Source organism: Centroberyx affinis, unplaced genomic scaffold (assembly GCF_046629955.1).
Source record: "Centroberyx affinis isolate AG114_WGS23_722 - 3 ecotype Tasmania unplaced genomic scaffold, CSIRO-AGI_Caff_v1 ptg000051l_1, whole genome shotgun sequence".
Taxonomy (NCBI): Eukaryota; Metazoa; Chordata; class Actinopteri; order Beryciformes; family Berycidae; genus Centroberyx; species Centroberyx affinis.
In genome coordinates, this window is record NW_027278763.1 from 391,640 (window position 1) to 414,233 (window position 22,594).

The 22,594-nt window shown below is 44.4% G+C and overlaps 1 protein-coding gene across 1 annotated transcript in view; it reads right to left on the reverse strand.

The window, feature by feature from the left end:
- dscama (Down syndrome cell adhesion molecule a) overlaps positions 1-20,976 on the reverse strand; it is a gene marked incomplete at its 5' end in the record, with an annotated part of 35,764 nt that extends 14,788 nt beyond the window's left edge. The window contains 12 exons of the mRNA XM_071518617.1: positions 768-935; positions 1,196-1,324; positions 1,480-1,576; positions 1,700-1,896; positions 13,015-13,194; positions 14,015-14,134; positions 14,628-14,906; positions 16,268-16,543; positions 18,062-18,358; positions 18,921-19,196; positions 19,752-20,030; positions 20,830-20,976. Of these exons, the coding sequence (XP_071374718.1) occupies positions 768-935; positions 1,196-1,324; positions 1,480-1,576; positions 1,700-1,896; positions 13,015-13,194; positions 14,015-14,134; positions 14,628-14,906; positions 16,268-16,543; positions 18,062-18,358; positions 18,921-19,196; positions 19,752-20,030; positions 20,830-20,976 (2,445 nt within the window). The remainder of the gene's footprint in view (positions 1-767; positions 936-1,195; positions 1,325-1,479; positions 1,577-1,699; positions 1,897-13,014; positions 13,195-14,014; positions 14,135-14,627; positions 14,907-16,267; positions 16,544-18,061; positions 18,359-18,920; positions 19,197-19,751; positions 20,031-20,829) is intronic.
- Between the last annotated feature and the right edge of the window lie 1,618 nt (positions 20,977-22,594).

Here is a 22,594-nt window from a genome sequence, read left to right on the forward strand (position 1 = left end):
CAGCTTGAACTGTAACAACTATGACAAACATTTACTTTAACATTTACTATACTGGTTATTGCAAATGACATGCACAGAACAAAACCCCCAAAAAACAACAGATGTCCAGCAATAAATCTCAACCTAGTTACTTGATCATTCTGTTTATAGGTGGCTGGTGGGGGTGAGGAGAGGTGCTCTGTGGGGGGTGGAGGCAGGGAAGGGGGGATAGGCGGGTAATTTGCAGAAGGGGTCCAGCCTCAGTCTATTGACCGCAGTGTGACATTTACTACTGGGGCCGCTAATTGAAAAGTTCTGCTTTTAGTGCGGGGTCAGCGTGTGTTCAATAATGCAACAGAGCCAATGGGCTGATGTCACCGGGCTGTTAATGAATTGACTCGGCGGCCCTCTCCCTCCCTCGCTTCTCGTCTTTCACTCACGTCCGTCTGTTGTCTTGCTCACTCTGACTGTATCTCTGCTTTGTTGGGTGGAAGTAACTGTGGTATTGTAATTAAGTAGGTTTTTTGTGTGCTTGTATTTTTTACAGAGTACAAATTTCAGCTGCGGTATTATTGGTTTGTGTTCGCCTGGTTGTTTCCAGCTAGCCTTGTCATCTGACACAGATCTGACAGGACTGGCCACTGGATGGCCATTGCATAATATATTAGTATGTGAGCGTGTGTGAGTAATATTTGTGCATCAGAGTGTTTTATGTAGTATACAACATAGACTGTATGTGGAGGGTTGTTTGCAGAAAAGAAACACGTCCACAGTCGCTGATGCTTCACCTGCTTCGTCGGTGGTGATGGTGAGCTCGTTGCTGGCCTCACTCTTGCCGATCAGGTTCTTGGCGAACATGCGGATGTTGTAGGTGGAGGATGGGTGCAGGTCGATGATGGTGGCCTGGTTGAGCTGGGGTGACACGTCTTTGGTCTTCTGAGCGGTATCCCAGGAGGCTGTGGGGGGGGGGGGGGGGCAAGGTTTACTGGGGTTAGTGAGGATGGGAGAGGTCAAATCCAGCTAAGTGCATTAGGACTGGCTATATTAAATTATAGTACTGAGACAAAGTGAACGCCTATGGGATAATTCATGTCCTGGAGCAAAGCACTCCCCAAAAAACATGATTCTGTGCAAGCTCACAGATTATAACCTACAATACGTGCAATCCTTTGTATTCATGCCATCTCATTTTAGATTTAAATGTCTTTTCCTGCACCTGATTTGTTCTTGCTCTCGATATCGAAGCCTGTGATGGGGCTGTTGCCATCGAAGCCCATGGTCCAGCGCAGGGCGATGGTCCTGTCCTTCACCTCCCTGATCTCCACCTCTGGAGGGTCAGGGGGCTCTAAGAGAGAGGCACAATGTCAACATACTCTGTTATGTCAATGTTACTGCACTTACAATTGGTTATCACTAATCTGCAGTTTGCATAGAGGCTGGAATGTTCTCTCTCAGTGGTGAAATATTTTTCTTTAGTTGTCTGAGGTAGTTGCACTATACCTTGTACTGTGAGTTGAATGATTCCTCTATCTTCACCAAAGGAGTTGATGGCATGGCAGGAGAAGAAGCCGGAGTCCTCCCTCACTGTGGGCATGATCTGATGGAGGCAAGGGAGGAACCTCCGTTATATTGGCAATGGACGACATGACATGCCCATTTTTTTGAATAAGGCCAATATTAGCCAATTGTACGCCTAGTTCCTAGTGGCACTGCCCCCTACCTGCAGGGTGGAGATGACTTCGTCGGCGACCTCCTTGACGGTGACCACGTAGCGGCTGGTCTCGGGGTTGATGATGCGCTCCTCCTTCTCCCAGCGCACCATGATGGGCTTCTCGCCGTGCGCCGTGCAGCTCATCTTCTTCTCCTCGCCCTGCGTGGCCAGCGTGGTGTTGGGGTACGACGTGATCATGGCCGGGACTGGAGGGAGAGGAAGATGGGGGAAAGGAGGAGAAGATGACAGAAGATGTCTTGTTAAAGTTATCTCAAAGACTCGCCATAGGTTTTTGACTTCAGCCATAATCCAATACCATTGCTGAATTACACCTGATAACTGTATCGGTCAAAGGAAGACCACCAGCGCAGGACTGTGAACCCAATTTCTCCAGTTCAAATGACTCTTAATTGAGCCACTGACTATCAAACGTCACTGGTTTCTTTTCAACATGTTTGCATGGCAGAATTTTGATGATGTGTAATATTGTTCAACCTAAATCCAAGTGTACTGACCAATCCCAAAATGAATATTGTTATGTGGAACTTTAATAATGTGATGTGCCATGTAACAATGGAACATTTTTTTATACATCTCCCACCATCATGATCAATTTTTCACATGCCATGATATGTTGCTTATTTGTTTGAATGCCAATAACAGTAGAAGAAACCTGCTGTATTCTACTAAGAACGATTCAATTCAACCAACAATAATAAAATATGTTTGCAGCTAAGTAGACTTGCATTGCAGGTGCAGTTTAGCTATTTAGCTTGGATTAATGCAAACAAGTTAATTATTCAATATTTCAAAAACTCCAATCTAACACATCATACAGTCCTGTTCAACATGTAACTTTTGAAATTAATAGATACCAACGGCAAATTGGTGAGTGGCTAACTTTGGTTCACTTTAGGCACACAAAATAGTTCCAGCATTTCTAAATATACTGTAACTGAAGGTACAGCTTCCCTTTAATGTTGTGTTGATAGCAACAAGCGGCCCTGGCTTGTATCTTGTATCTGAGGGTCCCTATTGGTACAGTGGTGCACTAACAACACTCTTAAGACACCGCACTAAACACACACTAACGACGTACACGCCTCATTACACCCACAGCAGAGTGTACAACAACCCTCTGCTCCCAGATGCACACACACATACACCCACACGCATACACACACACACATACTGTACACACACTTTGAAACATGCACAAGCTAGCGCATGCACACATACGTGCGTGCAGTCCCCCCCCTCTCTTTCTCGCTTTCTCTCTCTCTCTCTCACACACACACACACACACACACACACACACACACACACACACAGAGCGTGACTTCAGTGATGTGATGGGAAGTGTCAGGCAAGGGGTTGCAAACATTTAAGCCTCATCTCTTATTCACTCCGCAGCCATTTGGAGCTCGGCTACGGAAAAGAACGCTGATTTATTTTGCATGACAAGTATGAATTTTTTGTGAGACGCATTTGGAAAAGTGGGGGAAAAAAATAACTGCTCAGGCTTTATGTAAACGTTATCGTTTTAGAGCAAAGCTACTCTCATTTTGCCGTGTAAGTGGCTCAGAGGTGGCGCACGGCGATGTTGTTGACACTCCTGGCAGGGCAGGATACTGTGCTAGGTGACAAAAAGCAGGGAGGGAGAGCAGATACAGACAGCCCGGCCCATTAAGACTGTACTGTACACAAGACGTCCACACTGTAAGCATCACAGGCCTTCCAGCATCCGGCCTCTACAGCAGAACTACATTCAATTCAATTCAGTTATATTTGTCTACATTGGCACATTTTTCTTGTACCTGCCCAATTCCTTTTCTTTATGTTACAGCACAGCAGATATATTGATGTGCTGATGCTATAGGCTGATATTGGCTTTTGTCAGGTTTTTGTGTTGTATCAGCTTGAATTTCACCCATAGTGCAGTGATTAAATAAGCAGATTTTGGCATTTTTTTACACTCTTGGATGTTCCTTATTTACAAAAAAAGTGTTGAAAAAGTGAGAATTGTACTATTTGCCATAGTTGTATTTAGACAAAACGGTTGCCTCTGAAATGAGCCAGTCAGGACATGGTCAGTTTGTGATGTAGAAATCGGACTTTACTGGAGTTGACCAATTATCTTATGTTTGGGGCAGAGGGAGGGGCCAGACAGCCAATCACAGCAACTGCTCTTTCAGGCTGCCAGACACGCCCCAGAATGGCCTGTAGCTCTTTAGGTGGGAGATGGGCACTAGAGAATAAATTACTTTAACAATGTATATATTATTTTCACTTGAAAAAAACTTTGTCTATCTCTTTGACTCATGGTAATGATATAAAATATAAAACATAAACACCCTCCCCCTCCCTTTAAGAGGGTTGGGGTACATTGGAGAAAAAAAAATGCTTAGATGAAAAAGAAAACAGCGTATATGTGTTTTAGAGTTGTTTTCGGGGCTAGAGAGGTCTGTGAAGACAATACATGGATATGGAAGCCTGCAATGCAGCTCTTTTTCACAATTAAGCTTGGAGAGGCCAGATTGAATTAGATTAGATTAGATGAAAGTTAAATGATCCCTTTAGGGGAAGTTGGGCTGTTGCAGCAGCAAAGAGTAATAAGATACATCAAAGAAGAATAGTGTATAAAAAGAATAGAGCAAATGGGGTTATATAAACATACTGGACCGATCGAAGTGTAAATATTATTACTAAATGTTATATAATTGATCTAACCCTGCACTGATTATTGACCTGGTATATAATCGTGTTACATATTAGTGGTATTATTTTCTGTGGCTCTCTCTCTGATCAAAATACTCCAGTTATTTTAGTGTGTGAGTCAGATAGCACCGTGATCAATACAGTATGTAACACATTTTTAGGAGTTTAAATAAATTTTAAGACACTACATCTTCATATTGGTTTAATGTCAGAGAAGGCAGAGATAAATAAGCAAACAAATAGTCAACAATGGGAGTGTCCATATGACTTGCAGAGGGCTCAGAGATGAGGCATACACTAATTGTGTGTGTGTGTGTGTGTGTGTGTGTGTGCGTGCGTGCGTGTGCATGTGCTGCATGTGTCTATGCGTATGCATGTGTGTGCAGCTGCATGTGTGTTTGTGTGTGGAAGCAGCCAGCTGAGCCAGCCCTGAGGCGCACTTCATGGCCCTGTAATTGCACTGTTGATGTATTTCTTTAATATACAGCGGTATTATGGGAACAGGACTACGGGAGGGAGGGGGGCAGGGGGGTGAGGAGGAGGGATAGAGGGAGGAGAGAGGGAGGAAAGAGAGAGAGAAAGAAAGAGAGGGAGAGAGAGAAGGAAGAGAAGGTGGGAGTCCCCCTCCTCATTAGGCATCTACTCCCCTGGTATCTAATATAGACTCAGTCCAACCACAGCACATGTATTTATGCACACTGTGTACACACAGGGTTGTTTTACTGGACAGAAACCCCCCCATTTCATTTCATCTTAAATCATTCACTGTGAATCATAGTCATTTTGAATCGTCTCGTTTCCAGCACATCTTAACCTGGATATCTGTGTTGCTTGTCCAGCTGGATCTTACTGTATTAATAACATACAGTATGTAAATACACTGGAGGGCATTCAATCTGAGAGCAATGAGAAGTGATGTGCTGATGAGGAACAGGACAGGATGGGGAGAGAGGACAGTGTGTATGCCAGTGTGTTGAGGTTTTATTGTGTGGTGTTTAGTCCCTTTTCGAGAGCTCAATGAGGCATCAATCAAATTCAGCAGCCACAACACTGAGACAAAGGCATGTGCTGTGCAGTATGCGCTTTGACTGGAAGAAAGTGTTTTTATTTTTAATCCGAACAGAGTATGCATGGATATCCGTTGTTGTATCTGTAGCTGACGGCAGTAAGAAACAAAAGAGAAAAAAAAGTATTTCAATTGGCGATCAGTGAAACGTTTTACTGCCAGCAGAACGTTATTATAATAACAGCAGTATTACAGGTTCAACAAAACAAGAGAGCGTCCAATAGGCAGAGTGTGTGGCGTATGTTTAGTGCATAGTAGAGTGTGTCTTTTATGTGGAGGTGAGGAGAGCCCTGTTCTGCACAACAACCCAGAGGGCAGTGATGATACGCCTAAGCCTGCAGGGGATTGTGGGGGATAGGCTGGCTGCTGATAGGCTACTCCCGTGAGACAAAAGCCCCCCCCCCCCCCCCCGCTCCCTCCCCTTCTCCCAGGCTCCCTTTCACCTGGCCAGGTTACCATGCCAACCAGCATCGGACAGTCTCTCCCTCTCCCCACCTCGCCTCCCCCCTCCTCCCTCCCTCCTCTCCCTCTCTCTCTCTCTCTCTCCAATCTCTGCTCTTAGAAAAAGGGCCATTTCTAGTAGCCAGGAATAGAACATGGACCTGCCATTGATTTTCACAGGAGTATGATGATGATTACACAATCACCCCCTGAATGTCGCAATGCAGAGCGGAAACAAAAAAAGATACAAAGAGAAAATGTTGCAAATATCTTTAACTGATGGCGTGAGTGTTGTGGAAAACAACATTAGGGACCAGGATGGGTAATAATACACAATTATACCAGAATGAATATTTCAATATAAGCCTTTTTCTTTTTCTCTGATCACCGAAAGAATGCACTAAAACAATCAGAAAGGCTAAATAAGATGTGAGGTGAAGAAAAGGGATGAAACTTATTTCAGAGTCTGCATTAATTGGGGCGAATTTATTGCTATTTGCAACAAACTTACACATTTTCCTTCCATAAGAAAATAAATGATGCTCTCATTCAGTCAACATAAGACTTAAGTTAAGAACCTAAGGTAAATCCCAGAGATCACTGACGTCTCTTTTTTTTTTTCCTTTTTTTTCTGTTGGTTAAGATTGAGTTTCTGTAGGTGGCGCTCTTTTCTTTTCTTTATCTATGCTAACTACCCAGTTCTTCTTCTATTTATTCCAAACAAACTGCTGTTGCTGCCAGACATGTAAACGCATCACTTCCTGTGTACCAAAGGATTTTTCTGGGAAAAAGCTACCAGACACCGGGTGTTTAGAACAGCAAAAAGCTTTCATGAACTGACTATAGGTTGAATCACTATTGTGTTATATCAATCAATGATAGAAAGTAGCAAAATGGACATTTATTTATATGAAAATGTTTGATAATTACTTTAAGCAACTATCCTTTTAAAAAGTGCTACAAATTGTGAGAATTTTATCCAATAAATCATTTTGTAAGAGTAGGTGTCACTTTTTTAAAATGTTGAAGATGTTTTTTTTAAACAAACCCTTCATGTCTACCATGTCTATATCATGGCAGTGTAGTCAGGTTGGAAACTCCGGGACGCTAGTCCACATTTAGCCCCACACTGTGTGAGCCTGGCAGGCCGATGTAGGCCACAGGGCCCCTGGCTCAACGGGGCCACGGGGTTCAGACAAGAGAAGACGAGCCGAGATCTGTGTAACTCCCTGCCCTCGAGGCACAGTGCAAGAGGGCAGTGGGGAAGAGACGGTCTGGACAGGGGGAGGGGGGGGGGGGGGGGGCGTTGTGGTGATCGCACAGAGATGACTGGTTCACTGGCCGCCTGCAATGTACTGAAATAATTCCCTTAGCTGCACAATTGCTTGGACATGGAGCATGATACCAACTGTACGCCCGCAGATCGGTGGGCTTCTGTGGCGAGTTGGGAGGAGGGAGGGATGCAGATGACTAAAAAAAAAAAAGATGACAGACATGCACAGCAGAGAGGAAGAGGAGATTTCCTCTTGTTGTCTGAAGGACATTGTGTTTGGGAGATCGCTCGGTGACCACGCGACAATACCATTTCTCTTCAATTAAGTCTCATTATGCGCTCGGCTCTCATCACTGTGTCTGGCGACATTATGATGTCTAATAGACTTGATTGGTCTTAATTGGCACTGATAAACATTGAGTGGCTGTTGACTGACTCTGATAGCATCCGCTGTGGATCGGTAATGAATTGACTCAATTGCGTCTGTTTTGGAGGTAGGGATGTTTAACTGGGAATTGAATAGGAATATTTTGTTTGCAACCAATACCAAGACAAAGAAGTTGATTACTGGTTCCATAAAGAAGTTGTAGTGTACTTTTAAGGAAAAATAAAAAAAGGTAATCTTGCATAAACATACATACAAATGCACACACACACATACACACACAGCATAATACCAGTGCAGTGTGCGCAAGCAATTTCTGCTGGCTGTTTGTGCAGTGGCAGTGTTCATACAGGATGATGCATGGTGTATTATGACGAGACATTAGCCTATGCACAGACACTCATAACAATGAAAGTGCCAAGCTAGGACATCACAATAGCTGCAATTCATTTCCCAGGAAGTCCACCACAATAGCCTGGCAGAGCGGGATCTATCTGAAGCACTGCATTAACCGACTGGCCCATTATTCTTTTTGTAATGGTTGCACTGCGCTGCACTGTATCTGTGCCTTTACATTGTGTCTTTGAATTAGAGTGTGTGTTCTTTTGTGTGTGTGTGTGTGTGGTGTGTGTGTGTGCTCGTTTGTTGACCTGCAACTGCGTCTTCGCCATGCATGCATCTATGTGTCTTTCTCTCTCTGTTTGTCTGCCTGTCTATCTACTGTATAATATTTACTGATACGCCAAGTGACACTTGGGCAGCCAATAACACACAGCGAAGATCATACTATCCGTCACGTGAGCACTTCAGCGTGCGTCAGCTTGTGTGCCTCCCTAATTGGCTCCTAAGCCTCTTAAGTAGCTGCCACTGCTCAAGTGGTGTAGGCTGGCCTGGATAAACAACATAAAAACAGCACAGGGTGTACAGAGCATTACAGTGAGGTATATTACCAAACATTACTGGGCCACAGTCTCACACATGCTGCTGGACTGGACAGGGTGGAACACAACGCCCATTAAGCACATGGAGAGGCTTCCAGGGTTAATGAGCTCTTTGTCTGCCAAAGTGCACACACACACACACACACACACACACACACACACACACACACACATGGGAGAGCTGGGGTGAGGTGGGGCTCCATGGGTGCGCAGGGAGGTTCGGGTTACTACAGAGAGCAAAGAGCAGACAGAAGATACAACGCCGGACAGCACAGCGATCAAAACAACAGCCTGACACTCCGGGAACTGAGCTCACACCTGAGGGAGTGCTGACACACACACACACACACACACACACACACACACTTGAGCATATGCACAAGCACAGATGCTCTCCAACACACACACACACGCACACAAAAGAGACAAAAAACACTCTACAAAAACTACTTAAATTTATTCCCAAGCTTACTGTAACATGTAACTGTGATATAAGTGTGTCACTGTAAAACGAAATCCAATCAATATTAGGGACGTCTGTTCTTACTGTGCAGGACATGGATTTTCACAAAAAATCCATGATTGATTGTTCTTCATCATATGTTAAAAAAACAATCATGAATTCTGAAATAAACCTCTTTTGAATTGTTTGTATCTGAGTATGCCTTAAGTATTGAGAAAAAGATTTGATATCAGGAAAGAAAAGTTTGATCAAAACGCACAAAAAAGCATCAAAACCTTAACTTTTGTAACCATGCCTTAAACAAAGGCACCAAAAGTACAAACACATTTTCTGCTTTGCACTTTGTTTGCAATTCTGCAACACACTTCTTGCAAAACACTCCACACTGTTTCTTACATTAGACACTTCATTCAAAAATGAAATCTCTTGCAATCATTGGGAAAGCACGTCTATTCAAAATGCAAAACATACCTGAAATTGGCAACACCCACACACACACATGACAACACTTGTACACTAATTGAACATCAGTCTGAGCCTTGGCACTACAAATAGGCCTCAGGTAAGCTCACCTCTTTTGTGAGAACTTTGCAAACATGGAGGCAGTGAGAGCGAGAGGAGGAGGAGGAGGAGGAGGAGGAGGAGGAGGAGGAGGAGGAGGAGGAGGAGGAGGAGGAGGAGGAGGAGGAGGAGGAGACATATTTCTGATGACATTAGGGCCACTTTGGTGGACCATGTCATAAATCATGGCCTGACGATGAGGGAGGCTGGGCAGAGAGTCCAGCCCAACCTGAGTCGCTACATGGTAGCATCCATACAGTAATACGGACATTTAGACTGGAGAACAGGTACTGTATGTCTTCAACTTTCTACACTAGACTGTACCTATGTAATTGTCGCACATCATTCTGCATCACAGTACAATACAATGTAGTCCAACAGTATTAGGTCTATGCTCCTCAGTGAACAAAAAAAAAATAGGTATAGTGCTGTGAAGTACATGTAATACAGTTTTGATGTTACTGTGTACAGTATGACAGTAGAGTATGTAAAAAAGAACCTAACCAGTGACATCATGTTCGTGCATTTTCTACAGAACTGCCAGACGACCTCCTGAGGGTGGAAGGCAACGTCTGTTCACCCATGAACATGAACTGGCCATTGTCAATATAGTGTTGGCAAACAACACCATCCGACTACATCAACTACGAGAGCAAATCATCGCAGATCACGCAACATTATATATATTATAATAATAGCCTTTCTATTTTTGTGTTCATTGAAATTTGAGTAGATGTACTGTACTGGAACAATATTTCACAGAAGCCTGTATGAGAAAATTAAAAAGGTATACAAAGTACTAAAGACAGCAGTGTTTTGTATAAAGTACATCAGTGTGTTGCTGCTTTGAAAGAGTAATTCAAACGGTGCATGTGTGTATCATTTTGTTGCAAAAATGCCATTTTGAAAAAGGATTGTTAGGTTTTGATAGCAGAGTTTCATTTTGACATAGAAGTGAGATGTTTATCTCCAAGTGTGTCTTATTTGGCTTGTGTGTAGAGTTTTGACACAATGAGCCAACTTCTGCAAGTGTGTAAGCAATCACAAAAAACTGTAATAATGGAATGGAGACCAAAAACTATCTACCTGTTCTTACATTTTGGGTCACATTTCATATATAGGATCGGGTTACTATCGAAGATTCTCACACAGAGGAAAATACAAATTCCTAAATTCTGTATTTTTTAGTAAAACAATTATATTGCAGATACAGTTGCTTCTACCCAGTGGACAGTCCTAACGGTAAGGAACTTGTGATGCTGTGTGAACTTGATGTCTGTGCTGAATATGCCGGTGCCCAGGTACATAGTTGTCTGTGGTTAGGCACGGTTTGTCTCCACATAGCTCTATTTGTTCACTGCAACTTTTTTCCTTGCCTGAAATTAGGGACATTTTGGGCCGTAAACTGACTATCAAGTTGAGGCTAGTGGCCACAGAGCAGGGAAGTCACAGCAAAGACAATGGTGGAAAGGAGTGAAAAAAGAATGTACAGTGAAGCTAAAGGTATGGCAGACAAGGCCAGTAAAAAAATACGGGTAAACATCAGCATTTATTTCCCCATCCCCATGAGTCGGAAGGGCTGAGAAGCGACACGGAGCTTCAGGACAGGTAGGATGCTAGCCAGCTAGCTAGCTTTTCTATGTAGCAGTATACCACAGAGCTCATCATACAGTTTCATCAAGATGCATGACAAGTGTTCTTCGCTGCCTTGAGGCAAAAAGTTACATAGCTGAAGCTTTAACGTCAGAGAATGCTGATTAAGAAAACTCCTCAAAGGGTGCAGGATGTGTGGCTGTAAATCACACCAAAATGACTGGAGCGACTACACTGAGAGAGCTGATGCTTCTGTGTGTACGGGTGTTTGTTTGTCTGCGAGGGGTGTGATATGTTGGGAGTCATGAAGGAGCGGTATTTGGCTGCGCCTGGCAGACAGAGAGACACTCAGCAGGGAGCGCTCTGCTCTGGCTTGATAAGAGCCACAGGGACATAAGCCCCATCTAGCATGTGACTGATCAAAATGAGCACCCAGCTACAGTGGGCCGGCTGGAGATCACACATCACACACACATACACGCACACTCACGCATGCACAATCACATACGCACAAGCTTAAACACAGAGAGTAGATTTTCTTGGAGTTCAGAAACATGTTTTATGTTATGAGAATCTAGTATTGCCACTGACATTTCGCAGGTCTGGCTTCTAATGTTTGCGCCAATCCAGGAGTGTCACAGAAGAAGCATGTATTCTTAAATAACCATTTTCCTCAGTCATATTTACTGTAGACTGTCAAATCCCTGCTTTCAGCATCTCTTTCTCTGACAAGACAGGATAAATTCAGTCGTCTGGTAGACTTTCAAGGTCTATCAAGTCTTCTGTCCACCTGAAGAGGGCAGTATTCCTATTGAAAAAAGTGAGGCGTTATCACAAAAAAGCACTGAGTGGTAGGAATTTAGTGAGAAGATGTCTGAGAATTAAATTGAATGAATTTAAGGGCAGCTCAGAAAAACAAATTGCTTGATGTCTGTTTCAGACACTGTAGGATTGTCTGTATAGGACGTCATTTAATGCCTTAACCATATAGGCTTAAAAGGAGACGTGTGATGATCATGTTGGGAAACGTGATCTCTAATCACTGAAAAACTTGTATGCATGTTAATGTGTGTGTGTGTTTGATGAGTACTAGCTCCAGTCCTCCCATCATGTCACTGGCAATCAAAACACGGTGGGTAGACAAGGACGCACAAGCATGGGTAAGGCATGAAGGGAAGGACAAAAAGATCCAGAACAGAACGGAGGGTTTTTCTATACTGAACCACATCTAAAATGCCCAGTATCTCTTGCAAACATAAAGGTAGGATAAGATATCTATGCAGAAATAGAGAGAACACAGAGAATGGACATGGATAACCCATTCATCCCCCATCTCCCCCCCATCCCCCCATCCCTCAGTCCTCTTTTCCACATGGCAGCCCCTGCCTGCATGCAGAATTCAGGGCTTAATGGAGGGGAGCTAAGTCCTTGGCCACACAGCGGATAAACGCTGTACTTTCTCCAAGAGATGCGGTGGCAGTGGCGGCGGTGGCACTGTGCGTTGCTTTCGTGGGATTCGCTCAGGCAGAAAGCACAGTGCAGGCACCGTGGCGGCATCTTGCTGGTGGCCTGACTGCCACAGACAATGCAGACCCTGGTTCAACTCGCTTAACCTTCCCACTTTTAAGCATGGCTGGTCATGAGAGAGAACTGGTCAAATTAGAGAGTGACCAACACTTATTTGTGGAATAACTAAACAAAGTTAAGCGTTAAGAGGCCTTCCCACAGTAATAATCCTAAACTTAACTTCAGTGCAAATCTGTAAAAAGCAATCAATCACTAGAGCACCACAAAATGGCTGCCATGAACAAGCCTTGTGGGCTGTAGTAGGGCAAATTTTAACTTTGCATACTTCAGTTGAAGAATCTTCCCGTAGAACTTACTTTTGACATTGAGGTACATGGACTTGCTGACATCGGCCCCGACGTCGTTGCTGACCCTGCACAGGTAGAAGCCGCTGTCTTCTTCCAGCACGTGCTTGATGAGCAGAGAGCCGTTGACCAGCACCTCGATCCGGAAGCCTGAGTTGAGGGCGATGGGCTGGAACTGGGGCACCCCGGCGCCTGTTGGAGAGGACAGAGTGAGCGTCAGTTAGGGCTAAACTGATATATCGGGCGAATATTGGCTTTTTATATAAAATCTGATATCTGCCTGTCAATGTTGTCCACCTTCATCCTTCCACCAATACAATTCTGGGGGAAACACTGAATCCATGTAATGTTTTGAAATTTTGGTCATGATTTTGGTCAAATTTGCATTGCATATTGGCACAAAATAACACTTATCGGCAGCTTCAATAGAAAAAATCACTATCGGCCTTCAAAAACCCACGTCAGTCTAAACCTTGTGTCAATAATATTAGCATACCAGCCTAAATCATGTGTATTTAGCAGGAGTCAAGATGCCAGCATGACTGACAAGCATGGAAGCGATGCATAACCATGTCGATGTTCTCAAAAAATACTGCTATCCTGTGAAGTCTGAACGGGATAATGTAAGCCTATCTTACATAATCTTACACCTATTTCCTCCTTTCAGAGGAACAATAAAGCTCTTCCTTTAACCACGGCTGCATCTCATCTCACAGTGTTTGTTTGGACTTGCGGAGGTGGGTGTTTTGGCATTCAACCTCAAGGCTGTGGACATTATGTTTGTTGTGTTGGCATTCACAAACAGATCATCTGCCGTAGAGAACAAGCTTGCCGTAGGACAAAAAAACCATCTTATTTTGCAATTCAACAAGATAGTGAAAAGGGAAGACAAGCAAGTTACCCAGTTATGACAAGTCTATGAAAGTCTGTGAAAGATGTACAAGACATAGAATAGTTGTATGTTATGTGATATGTTTGTGTGTGTGTGTGTGTGTGTGTGGTGTGTGTCTACCTTTAGAGTACTCCCATTGGATGGTGGGAACAGGATAACCTTCTGCAGAGCAGTTGAGTATCACAGCCTTTCCGTAGATGCCGTCCTGGTCCTTGGGTTGCACCACAAATTTGGGAGGGACTGCAAGTCAAAATGATTCTCCAATGGTCAGTCATGTGCTGTATGTCAGACCAGCATCCATAAGCTTATGCCCATTTCTCTCCAACCAAATATATGTCTAGTGATCATACTCACGACTCGCTCTGCATGTGAGCTGAACTGCAGTATGAGCACTTTAGCTCACTCTTTCCCATGGGCGTCATGGGAAGACTAACTGAGTCTACATTTTAACTTACAGTTTTATCATTATAATGGAGAGCTAAGATCAAGTAAAAATCACCAGACATTTATTTGGAAAAATCACATCAATGGAGCGTTCTGGACCAATGTTCCCTCGAAGATGATAGTTTGGTGAACTACTTCTAATCATTTATAAAACTGACCAATCCTGTCAGTCATCCGTAATTGCTCCACTTTGTCCTTAGAACTTTCAAAGGCTTGAAGTCTTGGTGGCAGATTCTATCAGACACAAAGGGACTTTGCCTGTACCTTATGGTTCAGTGAACTGACTCACCTCGGACGATGAGCTGGCTCTGGTGCTCCACGGCGGCAGCCTGGTTGCGAGCGATGCAGGTGTAGTTGCCGTTGTGCAGCAGTGTGAGGTTGGAGATGCGCAGGGAGCTGGTGAAGTCTATGTTGTCTATGGTGACGCCCAGGCTGGCCGGGATTGGCCGACCGTCCTTCTGCCAGGTGATGAAGACGGGCTGGTCGCCGGACATGACCACGCAGGGGATGAACACCCGCTGACCGATGGAAAACCGAGGGAACTCAAAAGGGTGGATGGTAGGTGGAACTGTGTAAGAAACGAGAACACTTGAGATGTGTTTTTGTGTCATCTAGAAGGTGAATAAAGTCTCATTTCATCATTTCACCTGTTTCACCTTAGGCTTGTGAGTCACACTCCTTTAATTTAGGCTTCATTTTAAGTGCAGGATTCAATCTCTTTGCAAATGTCGCTCAGAAACAATGGTCGTACCTTTATATGTGTATGTGTATAAAATGAGAAAAGGTTTATATATTCCAACTGGCAGAGCTACCTCAGAAAGCCCTCCCATAGCAAATCAACAGCCATAATTCCCTATTTATCGCCTTGTTATTAATATCAAAGCCTTACGCTTAGATGTCAAGAATGAGAGAAACATTTTATTACCTCTCCCCATGCAGAGCGGCAGAATCCTCAGTCAAACAACACTAATTTTTCTCATGTAGCAGTCTCTCTCTGTCTCTCTATCTCTCTCCCTCTCTCTCGCTCTCTGGGGACACTGTAGCCATCGTGAGAAACAGATGCTTTGGAAAATTAATGATTTAAAATAACATTGGAATAAGCGGCACTTCAGCGCTTATTTAATTCACAACAAAATAGGCATAATAGGCTCCTGGGGATTCCCTCTCGGCAGCGGTGGAATGCTAAGCAGCCGAGAGGCAAATTAGCCGAGGCGGAATGGCGGCGTGGCTTTGTCTAGGCTGTGTGATTTCCCCCTCGCACACTCGTTAGCGCACCGAGACCTGCCGGAGAGAGGGGGGGGGGGGGATTTGCCCATCCGACATTTCAAATTATGCAGCGTCATTGAAGAAAGAGAGCCATCTGAGGTTATCATCATCTGGCTCAGCTCAGCGCCGCTGCATATTCAGATCAGCCCCAGATAAGCTGGCTGGGATGATGGAGATGGTGCCCTGCTATCAGTGATGTGAGTGCTTTTTTACCAGCTCTGATATACAAATGTCCCTCTCCGTATCAGTGTTTTCTTTAACATGGCATGGTAGATAATATAGGTGATGCTTTAATGTATTTTCTAAATGTGATGTACAGTGCATAAGACAGTTGGGAAGACACTTAAGGGTCAAGCGTGCGTTGTGATAAAGTGACGCAATTGGTGATTCCTTCTTAGTGTCCATAGGACTGAAGGATTCATGATGGAGTACCCATGATTGTACACAACAAATACTAAATAAATGGCCAAAGCTGCTTACTATCCCCTCCTGGGTCATGTATAACTGATGGACAGATCAGATTGGTGATAATCATGACGGAGTACTCATGATTACACACAGCTAATGTTGCATTTTGCTATGGTTTGTACATTCCTAAATAAGAGGCCCAAGCTTACTCTCCCCTCCTGGGTCATGTATAACTGATCAGACTGAGGCCCGTACCTTTCACACTGACATGGACACTCTGGTGTGTGGAGAGCTGAGGCTGGACCAACACGTTACATGTGTACTCTCCTTCATCCACGTCCTTCTGCACGTCGTACAGCTTCAGGGTGCCGTTGTTCTCGAAGGCCCGTTGGCGGTGGTTGTACGGCAGCAAATTGGAGTCCTTGTACCACTTGATGGAGTAGTACGGGTAGCCAATGACACGACAGTGGATGTACATGTCCCGCCCAGCGATGGCAGTGAGGTTTTTCATTGGTCGTATGCTGGCAGGCCCTTAAAGGACACAATGGAGAAACACCTCTCTTAAAATGGTTTTGAGGCAGGGGGGTTTGCGTAAAAGAACTGTGCCGTGTTGTGTGTGTTTTCAATACACCACAAGGTCATATGTCTTGATTCATTCTGCTAGCCAAGAAATAAATACATTATCAAGATTATCCAAATTTGGGAGTTTCAGAGTACCTGACTAATATATCCTTACTTATTTACTTGTCGTCATTCAAAGAAATACATCAAAGCAACTCTCTTCCTTAAAAAGGAAATCAATTCCAGGAGCAACACCGATGGATCTACTCTGCTCTGTATTCCTTCATACCACATTTGCATCTTGCCTTGTCAGTGCGGGGGACTTATTCCTGGATGAATTAGGTGGAGGGTGTACCCTTCTATTTGAGTCTGAAGTGAATATTACCTAGCGCTCCCACCTCTTCGGTGCCGGCTGTGATTGCCTCTGACAAGCATTAGAGCGGAATGTTCCCTCTCCCCACTCATGCACCTATTATCAAAACCATTACTCATGTTCCCTGCTCTCTCACACACTCGTGCAAAACCAACAGAATAACCAATAGGCTTCCATAGCACAGGGCCTATCAGGGAAATGGACTATTAGGCTTCTTTTTAACGTACTGTAGAGGACAGTTTAACTAGGCTCTGTAGTGTACTTTGAGCACGAGCACATCCAGGGTTGCTACTCTCTTTAGCACGATTAAGGAGCCAACGATGTGAGAAACAGTCATTACACTTTCTCCGCAATGGCACCTGTGGAGATTTATCTTCATTGCTTGGCTGCATTCGGCATCCACGGACCTTCGCTTAAGGGCTACAGAATCGCCCTATTTAGCCTTACAACATGCAAGAATGAACACAATCAAATTAAGCCAATCAGTATACAGAAAGTACCCTTCTCTCTGCAACAGAGAAATGCTAATGGCTTTGCACCGAGAGGAGAAAGCCTGAGTGCCCCAGTATTACCGCTACATGACAATGGCAATCCAGCCAACCATCTCCCCGTAGAGAGCAGATAGCACCACAGCCATACACTAGTGCTAACTGTAAATCACCCTAATGGCGTCCCAATATAAAGCTATCAGCAGGTGTTGGGTAGGAAGCGGGGCATTAGAGAAGTTAATGCTGACACCAGTGACTGATGATAGGAGGGGCCACTATAGGGGGCTGTAGGAGGATCTGCCCCATTCTGAATATGACATTAAAGCAAGGAGGAAACAGGTCAGAGCCAGCAGGTTTCTCTAGGTGACAGAGAGACTAGCAACACATCTGGTGACTAAAACACTTTTCTATATTTCTATATCTATATATAAAGAAAATCAGTACACATATAGCACACCTGAAAGAGACAAAGCAAACCCTCCGCAAACATAGTCAGGCACTCTTTCAACGTCTGCGCATCCGCATACTTTAATCTCAGCCAAGACGAAACCAACAAGAACGAAATAAATCAAGACATGTTGATGTGTATATGTGATGGTGTGTTGGAAGAGCTGATCTGACAAGCACCTCTTACGTTTATTCGCGCCTGGTAGGAGACTGTCCCAGCCGAATTGTTGCAGATGCAGCGGTAGACTCCTCCGTCGGGGACTTGGGTCTGGCTGATGTTGAGGTGGCTGACCACGTGGCCTTCGCCGTTGGTGTAGTGGGAGATGCGGTGGCGGCTGTCCCGTACCACTGGGTCGTCGTCCAGAGTCCACGTTACCCGGGGCTCCGGCGTGCCCTTCACCGTGCACGCTAGCGACACAAACTCGTTGATGTTGAAGACCTTCTCGCTGAATGAGGCCAGGATCTTGGGGGTGCCATCTGGGCAGCGGCAGGAGATAGACAAGGCAATATGCACTTTCTTATTGTACAGTAATGACTCTTAGAATCGAAAATTACAAAAACATATTTAAAGCCTCTTGATGGGTGTCTTGTCAATATCCAGACTGATTTGCCTTTTCATTGCAGCACATTCATGTCTGGTATAAACAAAAGAGAATAAGACTGTAGAGCAGCTAAATATGAGTCCTTTCTCTGGCTCCACAACAACATTGATTATCAATAACCTCTTTATATTGGTGTATGGTCATGGGAGACAGATGCTGCAGCAACCCAGCTCGTGTATGTCAGCCATGCAAGCCTCTTTCAGAAAATCTAATAAAATGGGCTGGGCCTGGGCTGTACTGCAGCACTCATTAGCACGTACACACTCTAGATGCGAGCGGCAACACACACACACACACACACTCACAAACACACACACGCATGCTTCATGCACATGAGCATACACATTGAGACACACACAAGCTTACACCGATACAAGGCAAATCCATCACTTAGTGAAGGCTGAACTTGCTCCGTCAGGAGCATTGTGATTACTGACCTTCCAGGATGACTTGAACAAAGTCCTGGGCGGACATCTTGCCGTTCCTGGCAAAGCATTGGTAGGCTCCTCCGTCGCTCTTGGCCATACCGGCCATAACCAGGTTCTCCCGGCTTTGGCCTGTCATGCGGACGTTATTACCGGGGTAGATGAGCTCTCCGTTGCGGTACCAGGACAACTGGTACTCCTCGGAGCCGGTCACGCTGCAGGACAGGGAAACCTGGCTCCCTACACTACCCTTCACCTTCCGCGGGCTCACCACTGCCTTCAGGGGCTCTGGAAGAGGTGTAAGGGGGTTGAGGGGTAGATTTCAGTGGGTGATTTGAATAGGAATAGTAGCATTAGGTAGCATAAATATCTGTATTGCAGCATGCATTACTGTATATACTGAGTACTTTTGTACTTTTAGTGACATCTTAAAGGTGTTAGATGTAGCATTTCAAATCACTCAATGTAGAGACCATTGCTGAGACGACTGGCAGCCTCTACCGACCTATATACTGCATTTTACATTGTGTGCCACAGAGTCGGATTTGGCGGGACACCTACTGAATTGCTTTATGGCGCAAAACAGGAAGAGGTCGCTGTTCTTCCAAGTGTGAGGTAAAGGCTACCAATCTTCTCAATCATGGTCTTATTTGTTTCTGGTAATTATACCAAGGTATCGCAATTAATCTGGCAATGATATATTGATGTTTGAAAATGCTCCATGTAGCAGCTTTAAAGATCTGGAGTGGCATATATACTTTCCTAGCTATTCCTGTTTGAATGACACGGATCATAGCAGTGAGACAATCCACAATGACTTACCACCTGCCCTTTGGCACTGACCTTTGACCTGCAGCCTGCCGACCACCTCAGCGTTGCCGTAGCCATTCCACACCTCACACACGTATGTCCCTGTGTCGCTGGGCTGGGCTCTCTCTATCAGCAGGCCTGTCACACTCTGTCTGAAGCGCGTGTCGGGCTCCAGCGGCCGGTTGTCCTTCAGCCAGCGGTATTTGGGCGCCGGGTGACCGGAGGCCTTGCAGGGCAGCTCCACCCGATGGGACGCCATCACCTCGCGGCGCTCAAAGCTGTCCAGGATGTGGGGCGCTGAGTTGGTGGGGTCTGCAGGGGGCAAAAGGTGGTAGTGAGAGGAGTCCTATTTCATGGCACTGATTTAGTTGCTTTTGTTGTTAATTCATTGTCTTTTTTGTGCTCCCTTATCCACTGTTATTGTAATGGACTACTGAACATTTTCTCTACCAAATTCTTAAATGCACATCATGTAAAATAGACAGTATAAGTATTGGAATGGTTGTGTGTAATTGGGTCTTTTTACTCTAAACTTATAAAATTGGTTTCTGGTCAAAGGATAACTATATGGCAAAATACCAGACTACCAGGGCTGAGCATAATGTGTCTGAAGTAGCTATTCTATGTGTCCAGTGTTAAATTCATGGTGATCATGGTGGCAAAGGGACAAACCATCTTGCAATATTGTTGGTCTCAGTCTCTAAATGTCCCTTTAAAATTGTGATAACTCATGTCCTTTTTGGATAAAAAACATTCACCATCATTATCATTTAACAGGGCTGGATATCAACAAAAGAGGTTCCTGACATAAAAAGAACATCCCACCCCTCCCCCTACATGCTTTAAGGTAAGAGAGAGCCTTTTTTGTCTTGATCCCCTCCCCCAAAAATATCTTGACACAGTTGTGCTCATGACCTTTGTCACATGTCATCCCCTCTTTCTCTCACGTATCTTTCCTGTCACTCTCTGTTCCATTCAAATAATCTTAAAAAAAAATGCATACGTACACTTTTATTTATTTCCATAAGGTCCTTTCCTCCATAACACTCACTTCATTTCGAAACCAAACCAAAATAAACCCCAAAACAAACAAAACACACGCTCCTCTCACCTGAGACAATGAGGCGGGCGCTATTGCTCTGTCGGGTCTCTCCTGTGTACCGGTGGCGTGTCATACACCTGTAGTTGTACAGCCCGTCTTCCATTTGCACATCCAGGATGTACAGGGCTCCCGTGGATGTGATGAGAAACCGTGACACTGGGAAAAAAAACAGAAAACATCATAAGCAACTGCACAGTATTGATGTACTATACAGTTTACAGATACTGGTCGTAATGACACGTGAAATATGTCACCTTATTTTGACCTGTAATTGTAGCATCCCACTTAGTCCAATCAGTGTAATTTTGAAAATGTTGGAACGCAGTGGTGAGATGCATCATTTCCCCAAGTTTCATAAATCTGATCAGTGGTGCTTGAGATATTGACAGATAGACAAATGAACGGACAGACACCAATTTATAGTCCCCCCAATTCCATTATGTGGTACAACAAGCATTTTTGAAAAATATTCTACATCAGAGGGTGTGACAGGAATGTGCAGTGTGCATATTCATTTTCATACACTGGGATCATTCCCTTACACATTCCCAAAGAAAAACAAGGCAACAGTAAACATGTCGTCCCCCATGAATGAGGCAGACCACCTCCGGGCCAATCAGTAACAAATATGTCACCTTGTTTTGACCTGTAATAGCAGCGCTCCCCTTAGCCCAATTAGTGTATTTTTTATTTGAAAATGCCTGAATGCAGTGGTGAGATGCATCATTCCCCCAAGTTCTGCCAAAATCCAATCAGTGGTGTCTGAGATATCGTGTGTGACACATGAACAAAAGAACAAAAGAAAAGGATCAATTGCTTCCCAATTTCATCATGGGGACAACTACCATTTTAGAAAGAATAATATTCTACAGTCGGAGAGTAACTGTGTGGAGAAAGTGTAGTGTGTGTGTTCATTTTTATACACTGGGATCGCTAGCTTACACATTCTAAAAAAAAAAAAAAAAAATAGAGAAAATCCAATATTGAAGTCACTTAGCAAATATTTGCAAGTCAAGTGAGGTATGCAGCCCTGTGTGATTGTAGTCACCAAACATCTGCTGCCGCCCATTTAGCTCAGCACAGCTCTGAGGCGCTGTGACAAGGCTGTGTGTTGTGTGGCTGTGTAACACAGCTCGTTATCATGTAGCTCATCGCTCTCTTCTCTCTCTCTGGGGGGAAGCTCTCCCTCTCTCTCTCTCCATCTCTCTCTCGCTCTCCTTCTCTGCTCCAGACTAAAGCGCAGGGAGCCGGGGATCACAGAGCGCTTTGATAAGGCATGGTTGCGCAGGTCGGATGTGCTAATATCATGCTAATGTCATGCTAATTTGTGGGAACACATGGAAGCGGGGAGAGGTAGTCGGCGTTTATGAGGAGTAATGTGCGCTGTGGCTAGTGGCTGCCGGGGTATTCCTGTGTCACTGATGATGGAGAAGCCTATTTGGGAAGGGGCTGGAAGGGGGCCGCCGTACGGTGGAATGAGTCTGCCAAAGGAATATGAGATAGGCAGACATATCATAACGCAGACTGTATGGCGTGCTGAATAACTCTCATTTAGTTCCTGCTGTCAGGACAGCTTCATGGAGATTGAGACATACTTTACAGGGAGTGCCTTGTACAATGCATGCAAAAATAATGGAGAGGCGGCAGATGGGTAGAGCCTGTGATCATGGTCTTAAAGGTGCTATTTGTAGCTTTTGAACACATCAATGAATCATTACGACATTAATTTTGAGACATTAGTCTAATTGCAATAAACAAACAAGATCGGCAAGAA